At 33.4% G+C, this 26,435-nt stretch overlaps 4 protein-coding genes across 4 annotated transcripts; 1 reads left to right on the top strand and 3 right to left on the bottom strand.

Moving 5' to 3' along the window:
• Positions 1-2,489: 2,489 nt before the first annotated feature.
• On the bottom strand, positions 2,490-3,100 carry LOC111365859 (auxin-responsive protein SAUR32-like). Its single transcript, XM_022986365.1, has one exon. It carries the CDS (start codon positions 3,019-3,021, stop codon positions 2,692-2,694), a length of 330 nt encoding a protein of 109 aa, XP_022842133.1. The 5' UTR covers positions 3,022-3,100; the 3' UTR covers positions 2,490-2,691.
• A 3,695-nt stretch (positions 3,101-6,795) lies between these two features.
• LOC111365744 lies at positions 6,796-7,902 on the bottom strand. The gene is made up of 3 exons (XM_022986279.1): positions 7,479-7,902; positions 7,014-7,208; positions 6,796-6,953 (listed from the first exon to the last, which is right to left on the bottom strand). The coding sequence occupies exons 1-3, from the start codon at positions 7,900-7,902 to the stop codon at positions 6,796-6,798; spliced, it is 777 nt and encodes a 258-aa protein (XP_022842047.1).
• Positions 7,903-11,777: 3,875 nt separating this feature from the next.
• LOC111365742 lies at positions 11,778-14,216 on the top strand. Its single transcript, XM_022986278.1, has 6 exons — positions 11,778-11,944; positions 12,519-12,625; positions 12,764-13,087; positions 13,178-13,724; positions 13,806-14,043; positions 14,097-14,216. The coding sequence occupies exons 1-6, from the start codon at positions 11,778-11,780 to the stop codon at positions 14,214-14,216; spliced, it is 1,503 nt and encodes a 500-aa protein (XP_022842046.1).
• Positions 14,217-25,278: 11,062 nt separating this feature from the next.
• Positions 25,279-25,852, bottom strand: LOC111365858 (auxin-responsive protein SAUR32-like). Its single transcript, XM_022986364.1, has one exon. It carries the CDS (start codon positions 25,798-25,800, stop codon positions 25,477-25,479), a length of 324 nt encoding a protein of 107 aa, XP_022842132.1. The 5' UTR covers positions 25,801-25,852; the 3' UTR covers positions 25,279-25,476.
• Between the last annotated feature and the right edge of the window lie 583 nt (positions 25,853-26,435).

Here is a 26,435-nt window from a genome sequence, read left to right as displayed (position 1 = left end):
TGTGATTTCTAGAAGTTGAACCCCACTATGTATGGTGATTGCTTCAATCTCCTCACTCTCATAAATGACTGAAAAATCAAAATTTGACTTTGATTTGATTACTACCAAAAGGATTGCTTTTTCTGATGGGGAAAACCACAAGTCAAGCTTTAAGAATGCGTTAAATCAATTTTCAGACATTAAGTTTTAAAAATGTAAAAGTTAGGTGTTAATTCTATTTTAATTTTAGATAATAATATTATCAAATTAAATTAATTTACCCACACCTATCCCACCCATCCTCGTGTACCAGTCATCGGCATCTATCTACTAATGACTTCTTCAGGATGAACATGAGCATCGCTAGGTCAGAACCCACACCTACCCTATCCATCCTCACGCACTAGTCATCGACATCCACTCACCGATGACTTCTTCAGGGATGAGCAGAGCATCTCGGCTCAGATAGTAAAGATAGAGGGAAAAATATAGCGATCGTTAGAGCATCGACTTGTGTAATTTACAAAATACTTACAAGGGCAAATAATTTCAATTCTCATTGTAAAAATTTGGTTAAATGAATTTGCGACCAACTCAAATAATTGAGGTCAGAGAAATTAATGGCTTGTGATAAGATCCATTGAATTTGTAACATGTGACCTATGCACTTTGACATACGATTTGTGACCTGATCCAATGATATGTGTGTGGCCAAATCTCTTGGACCTGTGGCATGTGGCCTGAACTAATGGTCTATGACCAAATCTCTTGTATCCATGACCTATGGCCTATGCACTTGACATGTGACCTATGTCCTGATTCAATGGCCTGTGAACAAATCTCCTTGGTCTGTGACCAAATCTTTTGAATTCGTGACCTATGGCCCCTGCACTTTGACATGTATCCTGTTACATGTGATCATGATCTGATCCAATGGCCTGTAATCAAATCTATTAAATCTATGAACTATGACATATGCACGTTAACATGTGACCCATGCACTTTGATAGGTCACATATTCAAGATATTTAGTCACATAAACTCAATCGACTGTGACCTACACACCGCCACCATCACTACCTATGGACATTGAATCATCCCCAAGATTCTACCACTATAACACTCTACCACAACCGCCACTACCGCACAACCACTAAAAACCCAATAGCCAAGTAAATCACCAACGCCAAAACTCCACTCTTCAACCTCTACAAATCCATTACAAAATACCAACTTCCACTTACCGTGGCCATTGGAATCCACCACCAATAAATTCCCCCTCTTCAACCTCTACAAATCCATTACAAACATTAGCCCAAACAATAAACAAATTGGACCAAAATATGGCTTCAAAATCGCAAGTAACAAAAGGCCTCCATCCATATTCTTGCCACTCCGGCAACACCCATGGTCGTGGACCACTACCAGCTGATTCTCCTCACCAAGGTGACCAATTTCATGGTCTTGATTCATCAAAAACAGTCCCACACATTGATTTCGAGAATAAAAAAATTCCATAGTCGCGAACGGTTTCTACAAGAATAGGTAATTGCTCAATTGATGGACTAAATGTATTCCAAAAGATGAATTTTACCCAACAACATCCAATTGAGGTCAATAATACTATGGATAATCCATCAATTGAACCAATTAACCAACCAATTGATCCAAATTTTAGGATATGTTCTGAAAATATCCTTTCGCGTATTTAGACTTTCTCTCAACCAATTGATGGCTCCACTGTGCTTCAATACAACAAATCTGTGGGGTAAAACCAATGGATGTCCAAAAGATGCGCTGAAGAGTGAGAGTGAGAGATGAGTAGAATAATATTAATTTTGATTAAAAACCTGATTTATGTTCAATTATACTTTAAACATAGTTTTAGAATTGATATCTTTAAATACTTGTTGTGATGTAATTTCCTCTTTTCTTATTCCTACATCGAATTATGACTACAAAATCACACGAAATGTTGTTGTATAAATGGGTGGGCCAACAATTGGGTAAGCAACCTTTCTAGGTCTCAAGAGGCTGAATGTTGATAAATCTATAATTTTAAACCACCAACCAGCTGTAGAAACCAGTTCCGTGGCATCCACTTAGTGGATAAACCAAATTCACCTATTTTTTTTTTTTACCGATTTTTAATTAAGTGTGTTTAAGTTTTAATTGAACCAGATTATGAAACGGTTCTCGATTTTTCCCGTTGAGCCAGCCGGTCCGGTTAGGTTTTTATAATTACATAGTTCAAATTGAATAAAATCGAAAGACGAAGGATTCAAAAGAAGCATAGAAAAGGACTCAAGGTGCAAATAAGAAGAAATCAGAAATCAAAATAGAATGGGGTGTTGCAATCGCAAGGAATCACCCTGTGTGATCGCAACTAATTAGGAATCATGTTTAGCAGAAGGCGAATCCAGTTGCCTGTGCAATCTGAGATTAATGCGTACGACTCATGTTTATTATGGTACGATCTGACCTACTCTCTCAGTATCTCTTAACAAGAATTGGATGAAAATTCCTTATACACAATTTCATATATAACTTTCATCTTACTTTTTGCTTATATTTTCACTTTACACCAGTAACACACAAAAAAATGAAAAAAAGAAGAAGATATTGCATCAACTTCAACAAGAATCTAAGTATTACTAACTAAACTGAAAGTTGGCGACATAAATTCATTTCTGGCTATAGATTCGAATCTATCTAACATGAATGGAAGGATAAAGCAAGGTGGTGGTGGTGATGGTGAGGAAAATAATTGGCGCTGTGACTATTAGCCTCCTTTTCAATCTGCCACCGAATATGAAGAAATTGGTCGACTGAATATGGAAGTTTAAGAGGGCCCGTAGCATTATACCCATAAACTTCGCGAGCTTTGTCAAGGAGTTGCTTGAACAAAGGGTCGTGCAGATATGATATTGGGATGACAAATCTTTGGTAACCTCCATCTTCATCTTCTAGCCCAACGCTAACTGCAAGACACCCTTTCTTTACTTTCATCTTCTTATTCTTTTCCTGCATTTTATTCTCCATTTAAACTACGGGTTAAGAGAGAGAGAGAGAGAGAGGGAGAGAGAGAGAGGAAAGTTTCCTTGATAATTGCAGAATAAACGATCAAATATATACACACATATACTATGTACAAGGCCGTATATGTGAGGGAAAGGTTACTTGAAGATTTATTATTTATTATTATATAAAAGAAAAGGTTCTCAAATGAGTCGTCTGAATATTAGGGATCTTTATAAAAACCACAGCAGACAATTCACAATTGGAGCTTTATTTAAGTGCATCCTTTCGGGACCATCTAAGGCCTATTAGGGATCATTAGGTAAAAAGTAAAGTTAGTTAATACTACCATTTATTTTTCAAGATCTAATTTTATCCCAAGCATGTAAGAAATATTCTTAAGGAGCTTTTTTTGATTGTGATATATGCTGCAACCCAATTGTCAATTCTTTATTTGATCAAATTCGGAGTGTGACTCATAGGAGTCTCACAGAGAAAATTTTAAGGGACATCTACACAAACACAAAGGAAAAGAGAAATAATTAACGTGAATGGGCGTAGTTGAAAAGATTATAAGTCCCCATTTGGCTCCATTATTTCAAAATTCATTTTTTTCAAACTTATTTTTAACTATGCATTCTTACAATAACATAATTTACATGTAAATTCATAACGTTTTCCTACTTTTTAACCACATATTCTTAAAAAAAAAAAAACTATTTCTAAATCAATTTTTAATTTTTTTTCAACATAATAGGGCTCAAACAAGAGACTTAAAAACTATATTAATAATATTGGTAACGAAGTTTCTATTTAGCTTCTTTTTCTTAAAATTCATTTTTTTCTCAAACTCATTTTCAACAACACAATTTGCCGAGACCTAACACTTTCATCAACTTTTCAATTACACATTTCACCAATTTTTATCCAAACCAAAATGGGGCGAAGATTTATTTTTAATAAGGAACAGCAATAAAGACAAATATAAATTAGAAAAATTTGTATATTTTATTCTCAATCTTTTAAAAACAAAATAGATATAGATATTATAATGCAAACAACATAGATATAGAAATCTTTTAAAAAATTACTTATTTTAATCATGAAATAAATGTTATTATTAAAAAGAGGCAACTTTCTCGGTATTTAATTTTGCCAGGAAAGTAAATATTTGTTAGAATGTGTGGGTATAAAAGGCTTATGTCCACTTCCAATAATATTTTGATAACAATTATGTACAATCATGGCCAAAATTTTTCAATTATTTGGAATGACTCATCGTCAAAGTTATTTGGGACTTTTGTCTCACGTGAGTAATCATTAGGTATTTTCTTAGACTTTGTTTGTCTATCATTATACAACATTATTTTTTTTTTACAGTACTCATTTATAATTCCATATTCTTCATTAAAATAATATTACACGTAAAAAAAAATCATTTTTTTAACCATACATTTCAATATCAATCACTATTCCATAATACATTCTTCACAAATAATGAGGCACAAACACCCCCTTACTTTGATCGGTGAAGCCTAGAGGCAAGTTTTGAGTAGATTATCTGTTTAGTGTTTTCTCTGCCCTCTCATTGTGTTGAATTGAACAGTTCTAAAAGTGACAATGTTGGACAAGGTGGAGTCATCGGCGTTGGTGGATGGAGGTGGAGTTGCCAATGATCGGTGGGCTAAAGGAAGAAGATATATGGAATTTGGGCCTCTTTGTTTTTCTTCATTTTTGGGGATCATTTTGCTCATTATTTTTATTTTATTTTGTACTATCCCTTTCCTTATTTATTTAAAGTGAATGGTAAATTTGGATTTTTACGCTCTGTAAATAGACAGATTAAACGGAATCTGTGAAGAGGGATGAACACTGCATATTTTTCTAGAAGGTTGGAAATAAATGGTGAGAATAAAAAAGGTTGAGGACAAAGTTGAGAAAAGTATGCAATTTTTCATATAAATTAACATTTTAAGATCCAACTTGATTTAATATTATGTATTAAATATGCTCACTATGTAAGTTTGTTGTAAGCTTATCATTATCTCTATAGCATATATTGCTACTAGAAGAAAGTAAAAAAATGATGAGCACTCCCGCCACAAGTTGGACGTGACATGAGCCAATTTCTTAGATGGCATATTTCATTTGAGTGGTGCACTCATTTAGAGAGGACTTTCTTTCCATCTTGCCTTTTCCTTTCACTTTTCCACCTCGTACTCCTTTTCATAGGTGCATATCCTAAATAATGATATTATTTATATCGATAGTGTGGATACCAGTCATATCAAATTATGTCCTCATACGTACAAAAAAGTAAAAGTATGTCAAAAGTGATTTTTTAAATTAATTTTGTATTCCCAAAACGAGTGTGGTGGACTTGAGGCACTGTATTTTTTTATTTTTTTTTTTATTTTTTTTTTGATATCTAAGTATCCCAACTTACACTAGACTAAATTCTGGACCCCCAAAATCCTTTTCCCTAGAGGAGCATAGGGAGATTGTATGATCTAGACTATTGCGGATCTAAATGGGTTACTCCAAATAACATTTAGCATCTATTTGTTTTGGTCTGTTTGGATAAGAATTAATTTTTTTTAGTGAATTTTCATAAAAATTGGTAAAATGTATGGTTGAAAAGCTAATAAAAGTCATGACTCTCACAAAATGTGTGGTTAAAAATGATTTAAAAAAAAAAAATGAACTTAAAAAAATTTAACAATTATATGTTTCTACTGCAATTTTACAAATAGTTAGAGAAGGTATTCTATATGACACAGCTTGAGAGCTTTGAGGTTCAAGGGAAATATCATATATTCTCTTTTAAGGTCACTTTGTGAAATAAAACAAGCTTGAAGTCAGCGGTCTAAAAGGGTACATGCCTTATTGTATGTACTTCAAGAATTTTTAATCCTTTTATTTACTATTCTATGCTAATGATAGGCAGTTTGATGGGGCTAACATGCCAACATAATCAAATTGATCTCATCTTGTGGTAAATTAATAATCATTAAATTCACAAAAACATATAAATAATCCTATCCAGGGATAGACGAAATACTCGACAATCAAGTGAAATTCTATTCTCAGAATGGTCATCCTATAGAATCAAACTCAATACATAAATTTTACAATACATTGCAAGCATACTATTATCAACTGGGATAAGGACAAATCACAATCCTAAGTCATGAATCAGTCAACATTTACGACCTTCTAGTACAATGTGTGAATCTTTATATATTGATTGTGAACAAATTATTTATGATAAAAATATAAATTACGTCACATTGTACTTCTCAATGCAAACACTCAACTTATATTATTACAGTTCATTCCCTATCATCAATCTGTGTATGGTTTTGCCGGGTAAACCAAGTCTTTGATTTGGCTTTTAGGGAGTGGAGCAGGTGGTGGTAGTGATGCTAGATGAGCCATAGATACAACTTCTAGTGGATTACCTATTTAATACTTTTTCTGCCCTCTGATTGTGTTGAATTAACCTTTCTAGAAGATGAGCTTTGAGCTTTTTATTAGTGGCAATGTTGTTGGACAAGGTGGTTTCGTTGACATTGATGGACGGAGTTGGAGTTGCCAGTGGTGGGTGGCAGCTGCGGACACAGACATTTTAGACTAGAGGGTCAGTAATGAACTTTTAAAAAAGTGATGAAAAAATTAAAATAAGATATATCTTATTACAATTGCTGTTTACGTGTTCTCATACTTTGATAACGTTCCATAATTACATCATTTTCAATCCTATCAAAAACATCTTTCTCAATATATGCAATCAAACTATCATTCAGCCACGGGAAGAGCTAAGGCTAGTGTCACAAGTTTGTAAACTAATGGATGCACTTCATGTTTATTCTTCACAACCAACTTCTGTGCAAGATCGCTAATGCCTTGTAGTTCTTCAAAGTCTTCAGAAGTGCGCATATCAAGAATATACGTATCTAGTTAATCATCAAGTTCTAAGATATCTGCTGCATCAAAATCTATTGGATAAAACTGACATAGTCGAATCAATTTGATCTTGTCAAAAGCAGCAAATAAATTATTTGGAGATAAACACGCTACACAAATAAGCAAGTCACTATTTACTTCAGAAAAACGATCATTCAACTCTTGAAGTTGCATATCAATGTTGGCATAAAACATTTCCACACTAAAATGATGCAAATTTGTCACTATCTCACGCTGTGAACGACCTACAGTTACGAACATATCATCCATATCGGGAACATTGATCTTGTGAGTTTCACACAACGAACAAATCACTCCCAAAAAAGAATCTCATCCATCATCCCTCATGGTTTGGAGCTATGTTTTACATATTTGCACCAATCTCATAGCATTGACAATATCTTGATCTTTTCTTTGTAATGTTCTTGACAATTCGTTTGAAATCCCTAAAATCTTTTTCATGAGATGTAGATTAAATGGAAATTCAAATCTTAACATCAACTCCAATGAAATACATGCATCACCTCTTGTTCCGGTACTTGTAGTATCAGTAGCAATCATCTCAATAACGTTGACTATAGTTGAAAACATGACAATCAAGTTAATTAAACAACTATAGTGAGAGCCCCAACGTGTATCACTAGGACGCTGAAGAGTAATTTCTTGATTGAGACCCCGTCCGCTTGATATTTCACCAACACTGAGTGATTCAAGAATTTTCAATCTTTGGTTCTCTCGAATAAGATCACTCCGTTTAGCTGATCCTCCAACAACATTCACCAATCTATGTACTGTAGTGAAGAAAGTTTCAATCTTCGGATGTTTCTGTGCCAGAGCTACAAGAGCTAATTGAAGTTGATGAGCAAAACAGTGAATGTAGTAAGCACTTGGATTTTCTTTCAAAATAAGTGCTTTGAGGCCATTATACTCACCTCGCATGTTCCTAGCTTCATCATATTCCTGACCTCTCAAATTAGATATGCTTCAGCTATGCGTTGAGAGTAATTGATCAATTGCAGCCTTAAGTGAGGCAGATGTGGTATTCAAAACATAAATGACACCAATAAAATGTTCCAATATACACCCATTCTTCACATAACAAATGACAACTGACATTTGCTCTTTCACAGAAATTTCTCGCGATTCATCAACTAAAATTGAGAAGAAACTATCACGAACATTTTCGATAATCACATGTAGACATTCAAAAGCAATAGCACTTACAATATCTTTTTGCACTCTTGGTAATGTTAATTTCAAATTCTCAGGTGCATTTGTCAAAGCAACGACCTTAATCTCAAGATTATGATCACACAACCAATGCAGTAGTTCAAGAAAGTTTTCTTGATTGTTTGAATCTTCAGATTCGTCATGTCCACGAAATGTCATCCCTTGTCGTAAAAGAAATCGAACACAATCAATTGAAGCATTTAATCGGATTCGATAATTTGTTCGAGCTTGATGCGATTGTTTAACGAGACAAGATCGAATACGTTGTTCTTGATTCTTGAACAATTCATATTTGACCTGAGCGTGATTCTGTGCACTACTTGAAGCCTCAATGTGTTTTCTTATATATTCTTTGTTTTTCCAATTTGAGAGTCTGCCTTTAATAAATGAACCACCATTCAAACCGAAAAGATAACAGTAAAAGAAAAAAACTGCATCCTTTGCTATACTGTATTCCAACCAAGTGGGATGCTCATTATACCACGAAATACAAAATCGTCGGTCTGTTTTACCTATTCTTGTGGGTGGAAATATATGATTGCGAGGCTGACAAGGACCTCTTTGCATATATGCTCTTCGAATCACATCTTGAATATTAACATCATAATTCTGTATTAGAACTCTCAATCCAGGATCAGAGGGTAGCTGTGCAACATCAACATTCCCAACATCTCCAATATCCCTAACATCTCCAATATCCTCAACATTTTCAACGTCTCCAATACCCCCAAATCCAACATCAACATCTCCAACGTCTCCAATACCCCCAACATCTCCAACATTTCCAACATCAACATCTCCAATACCTCCCAACATCTACAACATCAACATCAACTTCCCCAACATCGTTTTCATCACTTTTCTTTCAAACATTCCTTCGACTGATATTTTGTTCATCACAGGAAAGTGTAGATTTACGTTTAAAGCATTTTTCCATAACTGAAACAAACCAAAAATGAAAAATCAACAAGATTAGAAATGCCTAAATCAGTTTATACTATGTCATACCTACCAAAAGTCAAACACAGTTTCAATCTTCCCAAATCAATATTATCACATATAAATAAGTAACAAAGCCCTAAATCAGAAAAGGGTCAATTTCCTAAATCAAAGGCCTAAATCAGAAATCCCTAAATCACATTTATTGGGTAGGAACAGGAATCATAATTGTATTGTACATAAATCCAAATTTAGAAATAGAACTAAGCAACTGGCTAAGGCTATTGACTATTGCAGAGCAGTTACAGACTTACAGTCTTGGACACACTAAAATTGCAAGAATTCAAAGAAAAAAACTAAAATGTAACTAGAGAAGAGAAGTGACACAGCTTCTAACCTTCAAAAAGAGTAGAACTGTAGTCCGTCCCTGACTAATTGTCGAAGGGATCTGTTGTTGCAATCTCATGGAGGCGGTCTAGGCGGATGCGAAGTTGAAATTGAAAGCAAATGGAAATGGTGGCCGGTGCGTGGGAAAGACTAAAGAGAAAGGCAGAAACAAATGGCTGCAGGGGTGGATCGGTGGCCGGTGGGTGAGTGCTTCAATGGTGGGAGTGCACTGTGGCAGTCTCACGGAGTGGGGGTTTGTGATTTGATGTATTGATGTGATAATTTTTTCTTACCTCATATATTAAATCACTAACTGCCATATGTATGCCACACAGGATAACTGCGAGAGTGAGTGACTGCAAATAATATTATTCAATAAAAAAGGTAGAGAACAAAGTTGAGAATGATTATGCAATTTTCCCTTTAATAACATTTATTATCCAACTTGATAGGATATAATGTATTAAAATTAAATATGCTCCCTATGGAAAAGTTTATTGAAAGATTATCATTATCTCTACAGCATATTGCTAGTAGAAGAAAGTAAAAAAGTGATGAGCACTCTCTCCACAAGTTGGGCGTGACATGAGCCAAATCTCTTCGATGGCACATTTTGTTTGAGTGGTGCACTAGTTAAGAGATCCATCTTTTGCCTTTTTCTTTCACTTTTCCACCTCCTAGTTCTTTTCATAGGTCCATATCCTAAATAATCATATTATTTATATCAATATTATGGATACCAGCCGTATCAAATTTTGTCCTCATACGTACAAAAAGGTAATGGCAAGTAGGTCAACAAGGCCGGACCTGATGAGAGGCCCAAAAGGCCTCCTCCTCAGGCCCAGATTTTTAGGGGGCCCAAAATTTTCGCCTTTTATTTTATTTATTATTATTTTTTTTAATAGAGACCACTTATCCTGCAAAATTCAAAACCTCCCAGAAGCTTCCAAAAGAGGAAATAGCGCAAAGGCAGGGGCTATAGGTACAGAAGTAACAGAACCTAGATGAAAGAAACTGAGAACGATGGTGAAGGTCAGAGCTATTGTGGTGTCCCGTGGCTGTTATCACCGATTTACCGTCAACAAGCAACCCTTGATTCATCTATTCCTTTTTCAATTTCCACATTGTTTTGGCCTTTGGGTAGGTATGTCTAAATTCCAAAATTTTCCCCTCGTCGTTCACTTTCTTGTAGCAAGCACATATTAACATATACTAGTATTTCAATTTTTCTCCTTTCTTAACTGTATTCTAGGATTTTGGAATTGGATATATTTCTATTATTCTAGGATTTTGCAATTGGATTTTTGGAATTGGATGTAATTGTTGTTATTTCGGGATTCAACAATTGATTTTTGGAATTGGATGTGCTCTGTTCTTCATCTTGATCTTGCTGTTATGCTGTACTTTTTATTTCTTCACCTGTTTTGAATCTTTTGAAGGCAATTTGCCATTTTCCCTACTTTTAATTAAATATTCGAATGTGATTTGGAGGAAAAAGAATGGATTATAATTAATTTGAATCTTTGATAGCAATGCTCGAGCACAGAAGAAGAGAAAGGGAAGGGTTTCTATTTCATTTCAATGTTGAATTGGTCTCGATTTTATACAAGCAATTCAAAGTCAATGTGGGGTGCTCTTTTTATGATTGAATCCATAAAGATAAAAGGGATGGCCAGGTTGGGCCCCAATTCCAAGTCATAAAAATAAAAAATTGGGAGATAAGAAAGAAGGAGATAAGAAAGCAAAAGTATTATCATTTCCATTTTGTCTTTGTTCTGTGACATTTGCTAGATATTATTTATGGACCACTTTGGGATTCTTGCAAGTTATTTTTTGGGGTCCCAATCCCAAGTCATAAAAATAAAAAATTAAAGGAGTTAAGAAAGTAAAGATGTTATCATTTTTATTTTGCCTTTGTTCTGTGACCTTTGCTAGGATAATATTTTTGGACCACTTTGGAATCCTTGCAAGTTATTTTTTGGGATCCCAATCCTAAGTCATAAAAAAATAATAATAAGAGTCAAGAACGTAAATATGTTATCATTTACATTTTGCCTTTGTTCTGTGACATTTGCTAGGATATCATTTATGGATTGCTTGCTTATTTTTTGCCTTTGCTTTTTTCACCTTTCAATAATTGATAGTTGTTGAGTGACTTGAATCAAATATCATGGCTCCTAAATATGCATCTGGAGCTCAAAAAAAGAAAAAAAAAAAGAGAAAGAGTAAAGGCATTAATTTGAAGCCAGACTGGAGATATGGAGAAGTACTTTAATAACAAGAAACAAAAAGAGAATGAAGGAACACCAGAAAATTTATTGATTGAGGAACAACAGAATCAGAATGATAATGACAATGTGGATGAGCAGAAAGAGAACGAGGAAATGATTGAACCTACCAATGTGGAGAATCAAAGCAGAATGAGGTATATAATATTCAACATAAAGATTTAAATCAAGAGAATTGCTTTTCTTTGAATTTTGAAGATCCCGAAAATTGGAAAGACGTCCACGTTGATCAAAAGACGAGGGACTTTTTAGTTGAAATAGGTCCAAAAAGAGTTGATGGCATCTTGTTTCCCAAAGATAGTCAAGGTAGACATTTTCAATCGTCACACTATAAGCGGCTACTTGCAAATGGGCAGATAACTGATAGAATATGGTTAGTGTATTCCATTTCTTTAGACAAGATCTTTTGCTTTTGCTGCAAGTTGTTTAAAACAGAAAGAACGATGAAAAGTATTGGTCAATTGGGTAACGAGGGATATAAAGATTGGCATAATATGCATCGTCGCCTTACAAATCATGAAGTGTCTAAAGAGCATATAGGCTGCATGACTAGTTGGATGAAACTAGAAAATAGGCTTCAAACAAAGCATACAATTGATAAAAGCATACAATTGGCCATCAACAAAGAAAGAGAGCATTGGAGACAAGTGTTAATGAGGATAATTGCTATTGTTAAATGACTTGCTAAAAATACTTTGGCATTTCGCGGAGTTGTGAGCAACTTCACGTGGAGAACAATGGACTTTTTTTGCAAATGATAGAAATGGTTGCTGAATTTGACCTAATAATAAGAGAACACATTCGACGTGCTCAAGCACGTGAGATTCAGTATACATATCTTGGTCCTAAGATTCAAAATGAATTGATATAAACTTTGGCAGGCGAGGTGAGAAGTACAATTGTCACAAAAGTAAAACATGCAAAATATTTTTCTATCATACTTGATTGTACTCCAGACGCAAGTCATGAGGAGCAAATGTCTCTAGTAATACGATGTGTGGATGAATCAATGGACTCGTCGATGGTAAAAGAGTATTGGATTGAATTTTTGAAAGTGGACGATACATCAGGACTTGGATTGTCCACTGAACTTACAAATGTGTTAACGAATCTTAAACTTGATGTTGATAATATAAGAGGTCAAGGGTATAATAATGGAGCTAACATGAGCGGGAGACATAAAGGTGTACAAAAAAGGTTACTTGAAACAAATCCTAGAGCTTTCTATACTCCATGTGGTTGTCATAGCCTGAATTTAGCATTATGTGATATGGCAAATTGTTGTTATAAAGCTATGTCCTTCTTTGGAATGATACAACGCATCTATATAGTGTTCTCTTCTTCTCCCAAGTGATGGAAAATTTTTAAAGATAAGGTTGAAGGTCTGACACTTAAGCCATTGTCAGAAACACGTTGGGAAAGCCATGTGAAAAGTGTCAAGCCTATAAAAGAGCAATATGTACAAATAAGAGACGCTTTACTTGACTTGATAAATATTGCTAAAGATCCTAAAACAAAGAGTGAAGCTGAGTCATTAGCAACACATGAACCTGAAAATTTTGAGTTCTTACTTGGTATGATCATTTGGTATAAGTTGTTGCATGCTTTAAATACTGTTAGTAAATTTTTTCAAGCCGAAAATATGGATATTGATGAGGCCATCAAACTTTTAGAAGCACTTATTTTGTTTCTCGAAAATTATAGAGAATCTGGATTTGCCAGTGCCATGGATGAAGCTAAACAAATAGGAGTTGAAATGGGAATTGAAGCTGTTTTTCAAGAGAAACGTAATATTCGAAGAAAGATGCAGTTTGATGAAAGTGGTAGTGAAGAGGTAACACAATCAGCTGAAGAATCTTTTCAAGTTGATTATTTTCTCTTTATAATTGACCAAGCTCGATCTTCACTTCAAACTAGGTTTGAACAATTTAAATATTATGAAGAGACATTTGGATTTTTGTTTAATTGGGAGAGATTAAAGAGTATGCATGCTGACAGTTTGTTGAAATCTTGTAAGAATCTTGAGCAGTATTTGAGCCATAATGGACATTCAGACATTATTGGTGATAACTTATGTACGAAGTTTTTAGTTTTGAAGTGCTATTTACCTGGAGAAATAAAAAGAGTAATTGATGTACTAAATCACCTGAAGAAAATGAATGCTTGTTTTCCGAATGCTTGCATTGCTTACAAGATTTTGCTCACTATACCAGTTACATTACATCAGCAGAAAGAAGTTTCTCCAAATTGAAATTGATCAAGACTTATCTTTGATCAACCATGTCATAGCGAAGATTGAATGGATTGGCTATGTTGTCCATTGAAGAAGAAATAGTTAAAGAACTCGACTATACAAAATTGATTGATATTTTTGCCTCAAAAACTGCAAGACGAGTTGTATTTAAGTGATGGTTTAGAACATTTTCTTTTACATCTTTGTATTGCTATTTGATTATAATATAAATATTTTGAATTTCATTTTTTTTTTGTTGCTTTATCATGGATTTTATGTTAAAAATTTAGTTCCTTAAAACTCTTGTAAATAATATATAAAAAAGAAATCATTGTCTGCTATGAAGTAGGGGCCCGAATTCTGAATCTCGCCTCAGGCCCCGTGAAACACAGGTACGGCACTGTAGGTCAAATGCGATTTTGTTAATTAATTTTGTATTTTCGGGAAGATAATGGTGTACTCGAGGCACTGTATTTAACTTGCCTGTTAAGAGGTACATAGGGAGATTGCATGATCTAGATTATTGGGGATCTAAAGGGGTTACTCCAAATAACATTTAGCACTTTGACTAGGTGTCCGTCTTACAACGATTAATCCTGGAGTCTACGATCCAGCCCTTCTTCACACAGACCAGGTAAATCGCAGGTTATGTCCCAAACTGGCCAGGGTCCAACAGCATTTTCAACTGAACTATCAAAGTGTCGAGCGAGTCAAACCTATGTACGTGCCTTGCCTTCCACGAGAACTCTTGCCTTTCAGGAGAAAGCATGCCTTCCAAGAGCCCCATGAATCGAACCCGAGACCTCTGAATTGCTCGCCTTGAAGAACTTCATCCTTTGCTAGTTGAGATGTGTCCCGGGGACACCTTGAATGACTATAATATTTATATAAGTAGTGTGGTTACCAGCCATATTAAATTGTGTCCTTATACGTACAAAAAGGTAAAAGCTAGAAGGTCAAAAGCGATCTGTTAATTAATTTTTTATTTCTAGAAAGATTATAGTGGACTCGAGGTACTGTATAATGTATTTGACTTGCCTTTTAAGAGGTACATAGGGAGATTGCATGATCTAGACTACTGGGGATCTAAAGGGGTTACTCCGAAAAACATTTAGCTCCTGGTGGGGATTAAAACTAAAATTTTAGTAAATTTTTATTAAAGTTAAATTAGTAAAATGTATGGTTAAAAAGTTATAGATCTTATGAAGTATATTGTTGAAATTAATTATTAACTTTGATTTAGGTTAAATTATAGATTTTAATCCCTACCAAATAGGGGGCTTAGCATTCGTTTTGTTTGAGTTAAAAAATAAAAAAAAAATTGATTTTGATAAAAGTAATTAAATGAATATTTGAAAAGTTAACAAAAAATCATGAGTCTCTTGAATGTGTGGTTGAAAATAATTTCAAAGGAAAATGAGTTTTAGAAAAGTGGAGGCCAAACAAAGACTTAGACTCTGTTTGATCCCCATTTTTAAAAATAATTTTTTTTCGAACTCATTTTCAACCATATATTTTATGGAATCTACAACTTGTATCAAATTTAATAGCCACACATTCCAAAAAGGTAAGACCAAACATCAAAAGGCAAAGGTTAGTTATCCAAAAATTTCTCCCAAATTAAAGGCATAGATTACAATAAAATATTAATTATACTTCCATAAGGAAAGTCTTAACCTTAGTTGTTGATTTTAATTAGGAACTTGAACAATTATACGTTACTACTGCAATTTTACATGAGAGTTAGACAAGGCATTCTATATAAAATAGCTTTAGGGCTTTGAGGTTCAAGGGAAACATTAAATTTTGTGCCTCTTTTAAGTTCACTCTATGAAATAAAACAAGCTTCAATTCAGCGGTAAAAAAGGGTTACATACGTTATTATCTGTACTTTTAAGAATTTGGAATCCGATGACTATAGTTCTTTACTAATGTATGCTAATGATACACGTTGATAGGGGGCTAACATGGTTAACATAATCAAATTGATCTCAACTTTTGGTAATTTAATAACCATTAAACTCACAAGAAAATATGAACAATCTTGTCTAAAGATTTAGATGAAATACTCTGCATTAAGTGGAATTATATTTTCTGCATGATCGTACTATAGAATCAAACTCAAAAATAGTCCGTTCAATACATTTCAAGTATATTGGTTTCAGTTGCGACAATAATAAATCACAATCCCAAATACTAAATCAGTCAACACTACAACCTTCTAGTATAATGAGTCAATCTTTATATATTGATTGTGAGCATATTATTTATGACCAAAATTATTTTATATGGTCTTACATTCATCTCTTTTAGAATTCTTACCAGTAAGGTCAAGAACTAGTTTGGAGGAAACCAAATTCCAGTATCAACTCAAAAATGTTTGACAAATATTTATATAAAATTTAAAAATATCCAATTAAATTTTATTCACGCATGTTATAGGATTCACAAATTCATCTATGTATCATTTATTTCTATCCAATGATAAACAAAATTATTTATAAATACTTCCTAAACAAGCTTAAAATGAGAGTTTCATGTATGATCCAAATATATATGATAAGTGTATTTTGTACACTTAGAGAGTTAGAGTATTTGTTGTTGATTTTAATAAATTATTGCTTAATTTTGTGTAAAATCGTGTTTGTTAGGCAAAAATCGATGCAAAAATGTGGAACTAGAAGAAAGGAACAAGAAACAGGGGAAAATGAAGAAATTGGAAGTTTAGGAACCAAAATTCAATACTTCAAAAAGCTGATTAGGACTGCATAGCGAGGAATGGAGAATGTATTGAGTCAATTAAATTCAAATGAAAATAAAGGACTGAAATTGCATGAGGAAAGGCCGTCAGCCCAAAAGACGAACCATGCATGCGTATGGCTCTGGCACTTGCGCATGCAAGGTTCATGAAGTTCGTCCCTATTGCTAAAAAAGAGCCTTCAATGGCTCACGCATCTCTTGATTTCTTTGAAATCAATTAGAAATTGATCCCTAAATTTTCTGGACTAATGAATGATATTGTCGTGGTCAAGAAACCACTCAAATTTTGCACTATTGAGAGCATATCTAAGAATAAATTCAGGACGGACAAATACAAAAAATAAATAAATAATAAAAATAAATTACCTAAAAGTTTTTTTAATTAACATTTGGGCTGGAGAGACGGGCTGTAGCACAGCGTAGCCCATCCCTAAATCCGCCCCCGTCCACTATAATTATATTATTATATCAATAGGGTGGATCTAACCAACCATATCAAATTGTGTCCTCGTCCGTACCCAAACATAAAGGCAAATAGGTCAAAATCTTATTTTGTTAATTAATTTTGTATTTCCGCTAAGATTATGGTGGACTTGAGGCAATGCATTTGACTTGCCTTTTAGGAGGTATACAGAGAGATTGCATGATCTAGAATCACTCCAAATAACATTTAAAGTGGAGTGCGCACTTTCTTTTACTTGATTTAATATGACAATAAATGTAGTACCAAACATCGAAAGGTACATAGAGAATAACTAGATATTTAAGTTTTAAAATTTGTATTCCCCCACAAGACCTAATTAAGGCCCCGTTTGAGCCCTCATTAATTTGAAGTGATATATTATGGAATAGTGATTGATATTTGATAGAGAATATGAAGTTAAAAAAATGGAAAAGTTTTATATTTGCGTGTAATATTATTTTATTGAAAAATGTGTGGTTGAAAATGAGTACTGTAGAAAAAATAATAGAAAAGGATGGGGCCAAACAGGAGCTGAATACAAGGCGAGGTTAGCTTTAAAAATAAAAATAAAAATAAAAAATCTCCGAACTATAGGCATAGATATTACAATGAAATATTAATTTTACTAAGAATAGTCTTAACCTTAGTCGTCCATTTGAATTAGGAACTTGAACACTTGTATGTTACAACTGCAATTTTACATTGAGAACTAGAAGAGGTAATCTGCATGAAATATGAGCTTGATGGAGTTGAGGCTCAAGGGAAACATTAAATTTTGTCTCTTTTAAGGCCACTTTATGAAATAAAACAGCATGAAGTTAGTGGTTTGAAAGGTATGATAGCTTTGTACATAAAACTATCACTAGAAATAAAATGATTATTGCCTAAACTTTAAGAGTTTGAATCTGGATACTAATATTTATGCTGATAAGAGTGATGATACACGTACAGGTACTGATTCACAAAACTTGTACCGATCACTCACGTACATGGGGTGGGTGGTTGGGATTTTTTTTTTCTTTTTTTTTTTTAACACAAATGTGTCCCACTCACATACATTGGGTGGGTGGCTGGGATATATTTGTTTTCCTTTTTTTTTTTTCCTTAACACAAATGGGTCCCGTGTGGGACCCATTATTTGTGAGTGTTCACAGAACCCTGTACACCCAACATTTCTCTGTTGATAATACATGGTTGAATGTGCCTCATGATAAGTTTGATTTTAATAAAAGCTGATGTTGGGAGAACTTTGATGAAATCACTACTTAAAGCCCTCGTTTGGTTCCTATTATTTCAAATTTTAGCCTATGTTTGAGCCACATTCTAAGAAAAAATGCATTATTCATATCAAATCAATGGAAAATGTGTGGTTAAAAAAAATTAGATTTGCGTATAATATTATTTTATTGAAAAATATGTGGTTGATATGATATCAAATCACTGTTGAAAAATGTATTTTTTTTTTTTTTAAATAATGTGGCTCAAATAAGGGCTATATAGGTGGAATAATATTTTTTTGAAAAATGAGTGGTTAAAAAAAAGGGAAATATTTAGGTTTGCATAGAATATTATTTTATGAAAAATTGCGTAGTTAAAAATAGGAAAGAGAAAAATAAAATTTAATTTAATGGGGGCCTAACGATAACTTAATTGGATTATAAATCAATTTTTGTATGATAAATTCGATATTGGATGACTAATAATGAAAATAAGTGAAAAATGGCTATAAAAGGGCTGAATGAGAAGAATTATAAAAGTCCATAGACTTAATTTGAACCAAGTATGGACAATTGACGATGACGTGGCGATTAAAAGATAGAGGATCTTAATTTCAACCATGAAATCCATCTGAATAGAGGAAGGAATTCAGGAACTAAAGTGAGAGGTCGCCAAAGCTAACAACTTGCTATGTGCATCTGATGAAATCCTGCAGGCCAATTCGCAAAGTCATGCGATTACAACACTATAAGTCTATAGCCATGGGATTCCGACAGAAAATAATTTGTCTCCTTCCTCGACTCAAACTTTTTATAGAATGCAATTCAGATTTGCTTTTATCTTATTTTGGAGGCCAAATTTCAGGATAGCAAATTTTAGAAGAAAACAAGGGCCAAGATACAAGAATACTCATTCCTACGCATGAAAGGGATGGCAACGGAGCAGGTGGGAATGGGTCGGCCATTCCCGCCCCGTCCCATCAAGATTTATCGCACCTATTTATTTATTTTTTTGTTTTTTATTTATTTTATTTTTTACTTTTATTATTTTTAAGTCTGTAATTAGTAAATATTAGTATTTTTTTTTTAATTTGTTATGAACAACACATGTGTCCTCTTAAAAATGATGATAAATATTTTATTTTGTTTGACAAAAAATTTGAATTTGAAATTAACTTTAAAATGGAGTGAGTAGCGTGGCAGGGACTATGTTTTTCGTACCCTGTACTTGCTTTGGGACAACGACCCTATCGTGTCCTTGTCCCGTTTACCTAGTTAGATGGGTAATCCCCACCCCGAATGGGACGGGGCTCGCGGGTATCAGGTTAGATGGGTTTTTTTTGTTATCCCTAGTGAATTAAAGACTTTTTTCTTGGATTTTTGGTGAAGACGAAGATGGCAAATGAGATAGTTCAAGGAAGATTGAAGAAATTCAAGAATGTGTAGCTTTTCTCTTTTTATTTCTACAATTAACATCAGTGTGATGTTTCAACATTCGAATATGTATTTTTGCAACTTTATAATACTTGGTTAAATTTCTAGTCACTAGTGAAGTCACCATTGGTTATGATCTTTTAATTCCAATTTGAAGTTTATACTTGTTTATTCTGGAGGATTGTTATACAATTAATGCTTTGAAGTATTTAGTAAATAATTGAATTGAATTGTGATCTTTGTTTTATTTGAGAGAAAGAATAAATATTTTTGTACATGATAACAATCGTTTTAAGGTCCGATAAGTGATAGACATATACCACTATGTCTTGGATGATTTTATTGAATATCAGATGATTAAATGTATCTTAACATATTCACATTCTTCATAGAGATATGTTTAGTTTTACCCAATACAAATTACTAAGCCTCTATTTTACCACAATTAAAACAAAACTCTTTTTCTCCTCAAATTCATTTGTGATCATACATTTTCAAAATAAATTCTGCACGTAAGTTTAAAACTTTTTTCTACTTTTTTACCACATATTCTATAAAAATCACTATTCTAAAACTCATTTTTCGTATTAAAAAAAAAATCATTTTAAGGGTTGTCAAACAAGAGCTAAATAAAATTGATAAATTGATCGTCAAGTTTAAATGAGTGTTGTCATTGTCATGGATTCTTGTTGAAATGGAATAAAAAATGCAAATCAAAGTAATCTAGTATTTATTTGTTAATCTAGTTTATAAACGTCTTTAATTACTCATTAGTTTAGCCTACAAATAAATTTAGGTCAACTAATGAATCAAACACATCATACTGTGCTATTTGAAAAAGATATTTTACTCACACTTTATTACTTGAATACGATAAGGTATTCTTGTGGGATTTTAGTGATCATGTTTTCGGCAATGTTAATTTAGTTAATTTTAGTTGATCATAGCTTTATTTTTTAATGCTTTACTTCAAAATTTCAAATATTTTCAAAATTGCAATGTTGCTCTTTCTTTCCGCCCCCGAGGGGGGGAGGGGGCTATGGTAATCTTGCTCGTTTTTTGTTTGAGGTTAAAATGAAAAGAAGAGATAGAAGTACACCAAAATTAGGAATGTAAACAAGCCGAGCCGAAACTTTCGGCTCGGGCTCGGCTCGAGTAAATCATAGCGGGCTTTTTACGAGCAGGTCCGAGCCGAGGCCGGGCCGACTTGATTTTTTTAATTTTTTTTTACCAATTTTTAATGACATTTTTTTTTCACATGCCAATTGTTGTAGTGCAATTTGTTTAATGTAGAAGGCAAAGAAATTGTTTAATGACATTTTTTCACATTTTTTTAAAGAATTTAAAAATTGCATCATTTATTATTTATATAAATTACAATTTAAATAAAAGTACAACTTACAAAATTATGTAATTTATATGAATAACAAATTAAATAAAAGTTACAAATTACAAATATCCTCCTTTTTTCGGGCTTGGAACCGACTACAATCAACGTAGACGGAGTTAAAATTGTACACGAATAAAATATTTCGTGTACAATTTTTCTTGAATCAAATAAATTTAAAAAATACATTTCTTAAAAAAAATAATTAATTTAAAAACTTACAACATCCTATGTTTGGATATGCTGCAACTCTTCGGCCATTATACTATCAACATGTTCTTGAACACGTAATTCCACACATTCTCAATCCTTCATACATATCAAAACCTTCAATATATCTTCTATTAGTCTAGATCGTTCATCTGATAAAATTCGACCACCTAAATTGAATGCAGCCTCCGATGCTACCGTAGACACCGGAGATGTTAGTAGACCACTTGCAATTTTTGATACAATTGGATATTGCCTTTCATTATACCTCCACCAATTTAAAAGATTAAATTCTTGTAATTCGTTTGGTTGCAATACACTACGAACATCCATGCACATATACCTAGCTAACTCAGAAGGAATTTCAAGATTTGTACCACTAATATTGATCGCTCTAGATGTTGATGAACTAGAACTAGAACTAGAACTAAATGAAGGAACACTTGTATTGCTATTTAAATAATTCTATAAATTTTTGGAATTTGTTGAAATATTTCTTGAAAAAGAACCATGGGAAGTAGAACTACCCTGACCTACATTTTCAGCATAATAATTATACATTTCACATAAAAAAAGTTCTATATGCACATGTGATAATTCTATATTCAAATCATCTGATATCTCCTTTACAGTAGTTTTTGTGCCAGTTAAATTAAGTCGAGGGTCCATTACTGAAACTAAAAGAAATAAAGAAGGCAACTCTTCCCAATATTTACAAAATTTTAAATCCATAGAGCGGACTATATCAGCAAAAAGTGGCAAATTTCTATATTTATGAAATGCTTGTGAAATGTAGAAAAAATATTGTAAAACAAGAGAAGATGCAGGGTAATAAACACCGCTACATTCCTTTGTAGCATCGAAAAAAGATTGTAAGAATTTTTTCACGTAAAATACAATAGTCCATTCCCAATCTTTCAAATTATGTTCGGGTCCGAGTGTATGCCTACCATTATAACATAGTGAAATTATTTTATCGTAATTTTCACACGAATGTAACATAAGGCATGTAGAGTTCCATCTATGCGTTACATCAGTGGCAAATGATTTCTCCTGTAATCCATACTCTGCACACAAACTATTAAATACTTGTTTTCTTACTGGTGACACAGTAATAAAATTTATTGCTTGTCTAATTTTATCTAAAGGTGAACTTATATATTCTAATCCAGATTTTACAATTAAATTAATAATATGACATACACAATGTTGATGTAAAAATAAATTTTCAAATACGGGGTTAAGATCAGCAATAAATCTTTCAATAACAATTTTGTTCACTGCAGCATTATCAAAAGTAAAACTTTAAACCATATCTCGTATACCATATTCCTGTATGATATATTTTAAAACCATGTATATGTTAGTGACATTATGAAGATATTCTACACATCTGAATGCAATAATTCTTTTATGTAGAAGCCACAGGTGATCAATATAATGAGCCGTATCAGCAATATAACATTTTTTATTACAACCGGTCCATAAATCAGAAATAAACGATATAACACTATTAAAACTTTTTAAACCTTCAATAGTAACTTGTTTTCTTCTGTTATATAACTTTATGCTATCCGAACGAAGAGTATTTCTAGAATAAGAAGAATACCTGGGTTGAAGATATTTCTGCACGAGTCGGGTAAAGTGTATTGAGTCTATCATCGTAAGCGGCATCTCTGTTGCAGCCATTCCTTCACGAAATCTTTCCTGTGAATATACAAAGGTGGAAAGAGTAGAATTAGAACCGTCAAACACTAATTCGGTCTGTTTCGAGTCGAGATCGGCTGGTTTTGCTTTGCAACTCCTTAATACGTGCCTATTCAAATGCGTTGTGCTCGAACCAGGCTTCCAACTAAATTCTTTGCCACAGTAATTGCAACATGCTTTCCAAATATCTACTTTATTTTGAATACCAATTTTTTTACGTGTCATATGTTACCAACAATCCGATAATTCTTTTTTTGACCTTTTTGTCTCGAGTACTTGAACTTCTTCCTCTTCAATATCCTCCAAATTAATTGGAACATTTTGACATGCATCGTAATTAGATGGAGCACTCGAGTTACTGCCAAACTGATTAACTTCATCACTTGTAAAATCCATAATAACTAGTCTAATAAAAAATACTGAATATTATACCGTAGAGTGAAAGAAATTGAATATATTAATTGTTATATGAGAAGTGAGAGAACAAGAAATTGAAACTTGAATGATTGAATCTGAATCTATAATATAGAAATAATGCGAATTAAAATCGATAACAAAATGATTTAAAACTTCAAAAATCAACCCGTATTTATATACAAAAAACTCGCGTTATTTTTCAAATTTGAATTTCAAAATCTACATGACTACACCAAGTAAAAATGCAGCTATAGCTGCCCCACCTGGCAAGTGTAACCTGCTACCTGTGACCTGCTGCAGATTTTTTTTTAATTTTTTTTTTTTTTGCCCTTTAATTTAGCTCAGGCCAAGCATTATTGTCACGGGCCAAAATGGCCCGTGACACGACGAGCCACACGGGCTTGTTCGGGCTCGGGCCGACCTCTTATTTTGAGGCTTGATTTCTACGAGCCACGAGCTGGCGGGCTTGGACTTTTCCCGAGCAGGGCCACGAGCCACCCAAGCCATCGAGCCTTTTTGACATTCATAACCAAAATAGGAAAATGAAACAATAACCGAAAACACAGCAAATCTTATTGCCATTGTGATTAACGAGAATGAAAGACTAATGGGAAACTTGATAGCTCCACTAATTGTGGAGAATTAGTCGAGCATAGCCTATCCAGCATTCGAGAAAGAAAACTTTCATTTGAAGGCATATGTGATAAATTATGTTTTAGAGCTCGGTGCAGTTTTCGAGACCAAACCATAATCCAAACTCTCCTCTTTCAAGATTCTTGGATAAGTTCGAGTATATAGCTTATTCGATGTTACGAGTGATGTAATAAGTTTGAGGTTATTCCTATTAGAAATTTACTTAAACATGCAAAGCGGAAACTAAAATCGAATTTCAATCCCCACCAAAAATCTGCTTTGTGTTTAAAAAGAAACTGTGATAGAAATTATATATTTCTTTAATTCTGCTAACTCCTTTGCTATTATTGTGTTCCACCAATCTTAATCTGCCATCCACAGTTGTCTAATTGTCCAGTCTCCAATGAAAATTCACACAGAGAACAAGATTGAGAGAGAACTAAGGTTTTTCTTCTTGTACTAGCAAGAAAAATGAAAATTCTCTACAAATTCTAAATCCTAATTGTTTATTAGATTTTTCATTAGATGTAGTTTATGGTTTTTTAATTCGAATGAGGTTTGGCCAGTGACACTAATGGAGATTCAGATATCAGAGGTTTCAAAACAATTCACATCAATGGAGACTAGTTGCTTACTATTGGTAGTTGCTTCCTTATACACAAAAATGTACTATTGAGACTAGTTGCTAACTATGTTCAAGATGATTTGTGATAGAGAACCACATGAAATCCTTATTAATCCATAAATTACTGAGAATATCTAGATTTTAAAGAATTTCATTGAAATTCATTAAATTATTAGTTGAGAACATTTAGATTTAATGAATATATTAAAATCTCAATTAGGACACTTGAATTTCAAAATACTTTTAAAATTCATCAAAATCACAGTTCAAGACCCCCTTGTACATATGTACAACTTTCTCATGTTTGTTATGGTGAATTGGATAGACTAAACAAACTTACTATTTATATCTATTTGCATCATATCTGACCTCTCTCTCAATATCTTTATACACAATTTTTTGTCTCACTATTTGCTTATATTTTCAATTTACACAAAAAAAAAAAAGAAAAGAAAAGAAAAAGAAAAAGGAAAAAGAAAGAAGGGATTGCATCAACTACAAGATGCAGCAAACTATTACTTACTAAACTTAAAGTTGGCTACATAAATTCATTTTTTGCTATAGATTCAAATCTGTTGCTTGTCTAACAAGAACGGAATGATAAAGCAAGGGGGTGGTGGTGGTGATGAAAATGACGGGCGTTGTGACTATTAGCCTCCTCGATCTGCCTCCGAAGATGAAGAAATTGGTCGACTGAAGATGGAAGTTTAAGAGGGCCCGTAGCACTATAACCATAAACTTCGCGAGCTTCGTCAAGAAGTTGCTTGAACAAAGGATCGTAAAGATAGGATATTGGGATGATAAATATTTGGAAACCTCCATCTTCATTTTCTAGCCCAACCCTAACTGCAAGACAGCCTTTCTTCACTTTCATCTTCTTGTTCCTTTCCTGCATTTTATTCCCCATCTTAACTACGGGTTGAGAGAGAGAGAGAGAGAGGAAAGTTTCCTTGATAATTGAAGGGTAAACGATCATATATATAAACACACACTATGTACATGGCCGTATATGTGAGGTAAAGGTTATTCGAAGATTTATTTATATAACAAAAAAGTTCTCAATCGAGTCATCCGAATATTTAAAGCAATTATTGGGATCTTTATTCAAACCACAGCAGATAATTTACAATTGGAGCTTTATTTATATATTAAAGAATAGTTTAAGTGCATCTTTTCGGGACCATGTAAGGCCTATTAGGTATCATTAAGAAAAAAGTATAGTTAGTTAATATATACTACTATTTATTTTCAAGATTCACCTAGACAATTTTGCGGGACTTCTCCACAAAGGGAAGGTACAGTTCATTCCCTATCGTCAATCCGTGTATGGTTTTGCCGGCCAAACCAAGTCTTTGGCTTCGTTTTCGGGGAGTGGAGTGGGTGTTGATGGCGATGATAGATGGACCCTAGAGACGAGTTTTTAGTGGATTGCATAATATATTTTCTGCCCTCTTATTGTGTTGAATTGAACCATTCTAAAAGATGAACTTTGAGTTTTTAACTATTGGTGGCAACGTTGGACAATGTCATGTCGTCAACAAG

This window comes from Olea europaea, chromosome 17 (genome assembly GCF_002742605.1).
Source record: "Olea europaea var. sylvestris chromosome 17, O_europaea_v1, whole genome shotgun sequence".
NCBI lineage: Eukaryota > Viridiplantae > Streptophyta > Magnoliopsida > Lamiales > Oleaceae > Olea > Olea europaea.
The sequence above is the reverse complement of the archived record's forward strand: the minus strand, read 5'-3'. Positions and strand labels throughout refer to the sequence as shown.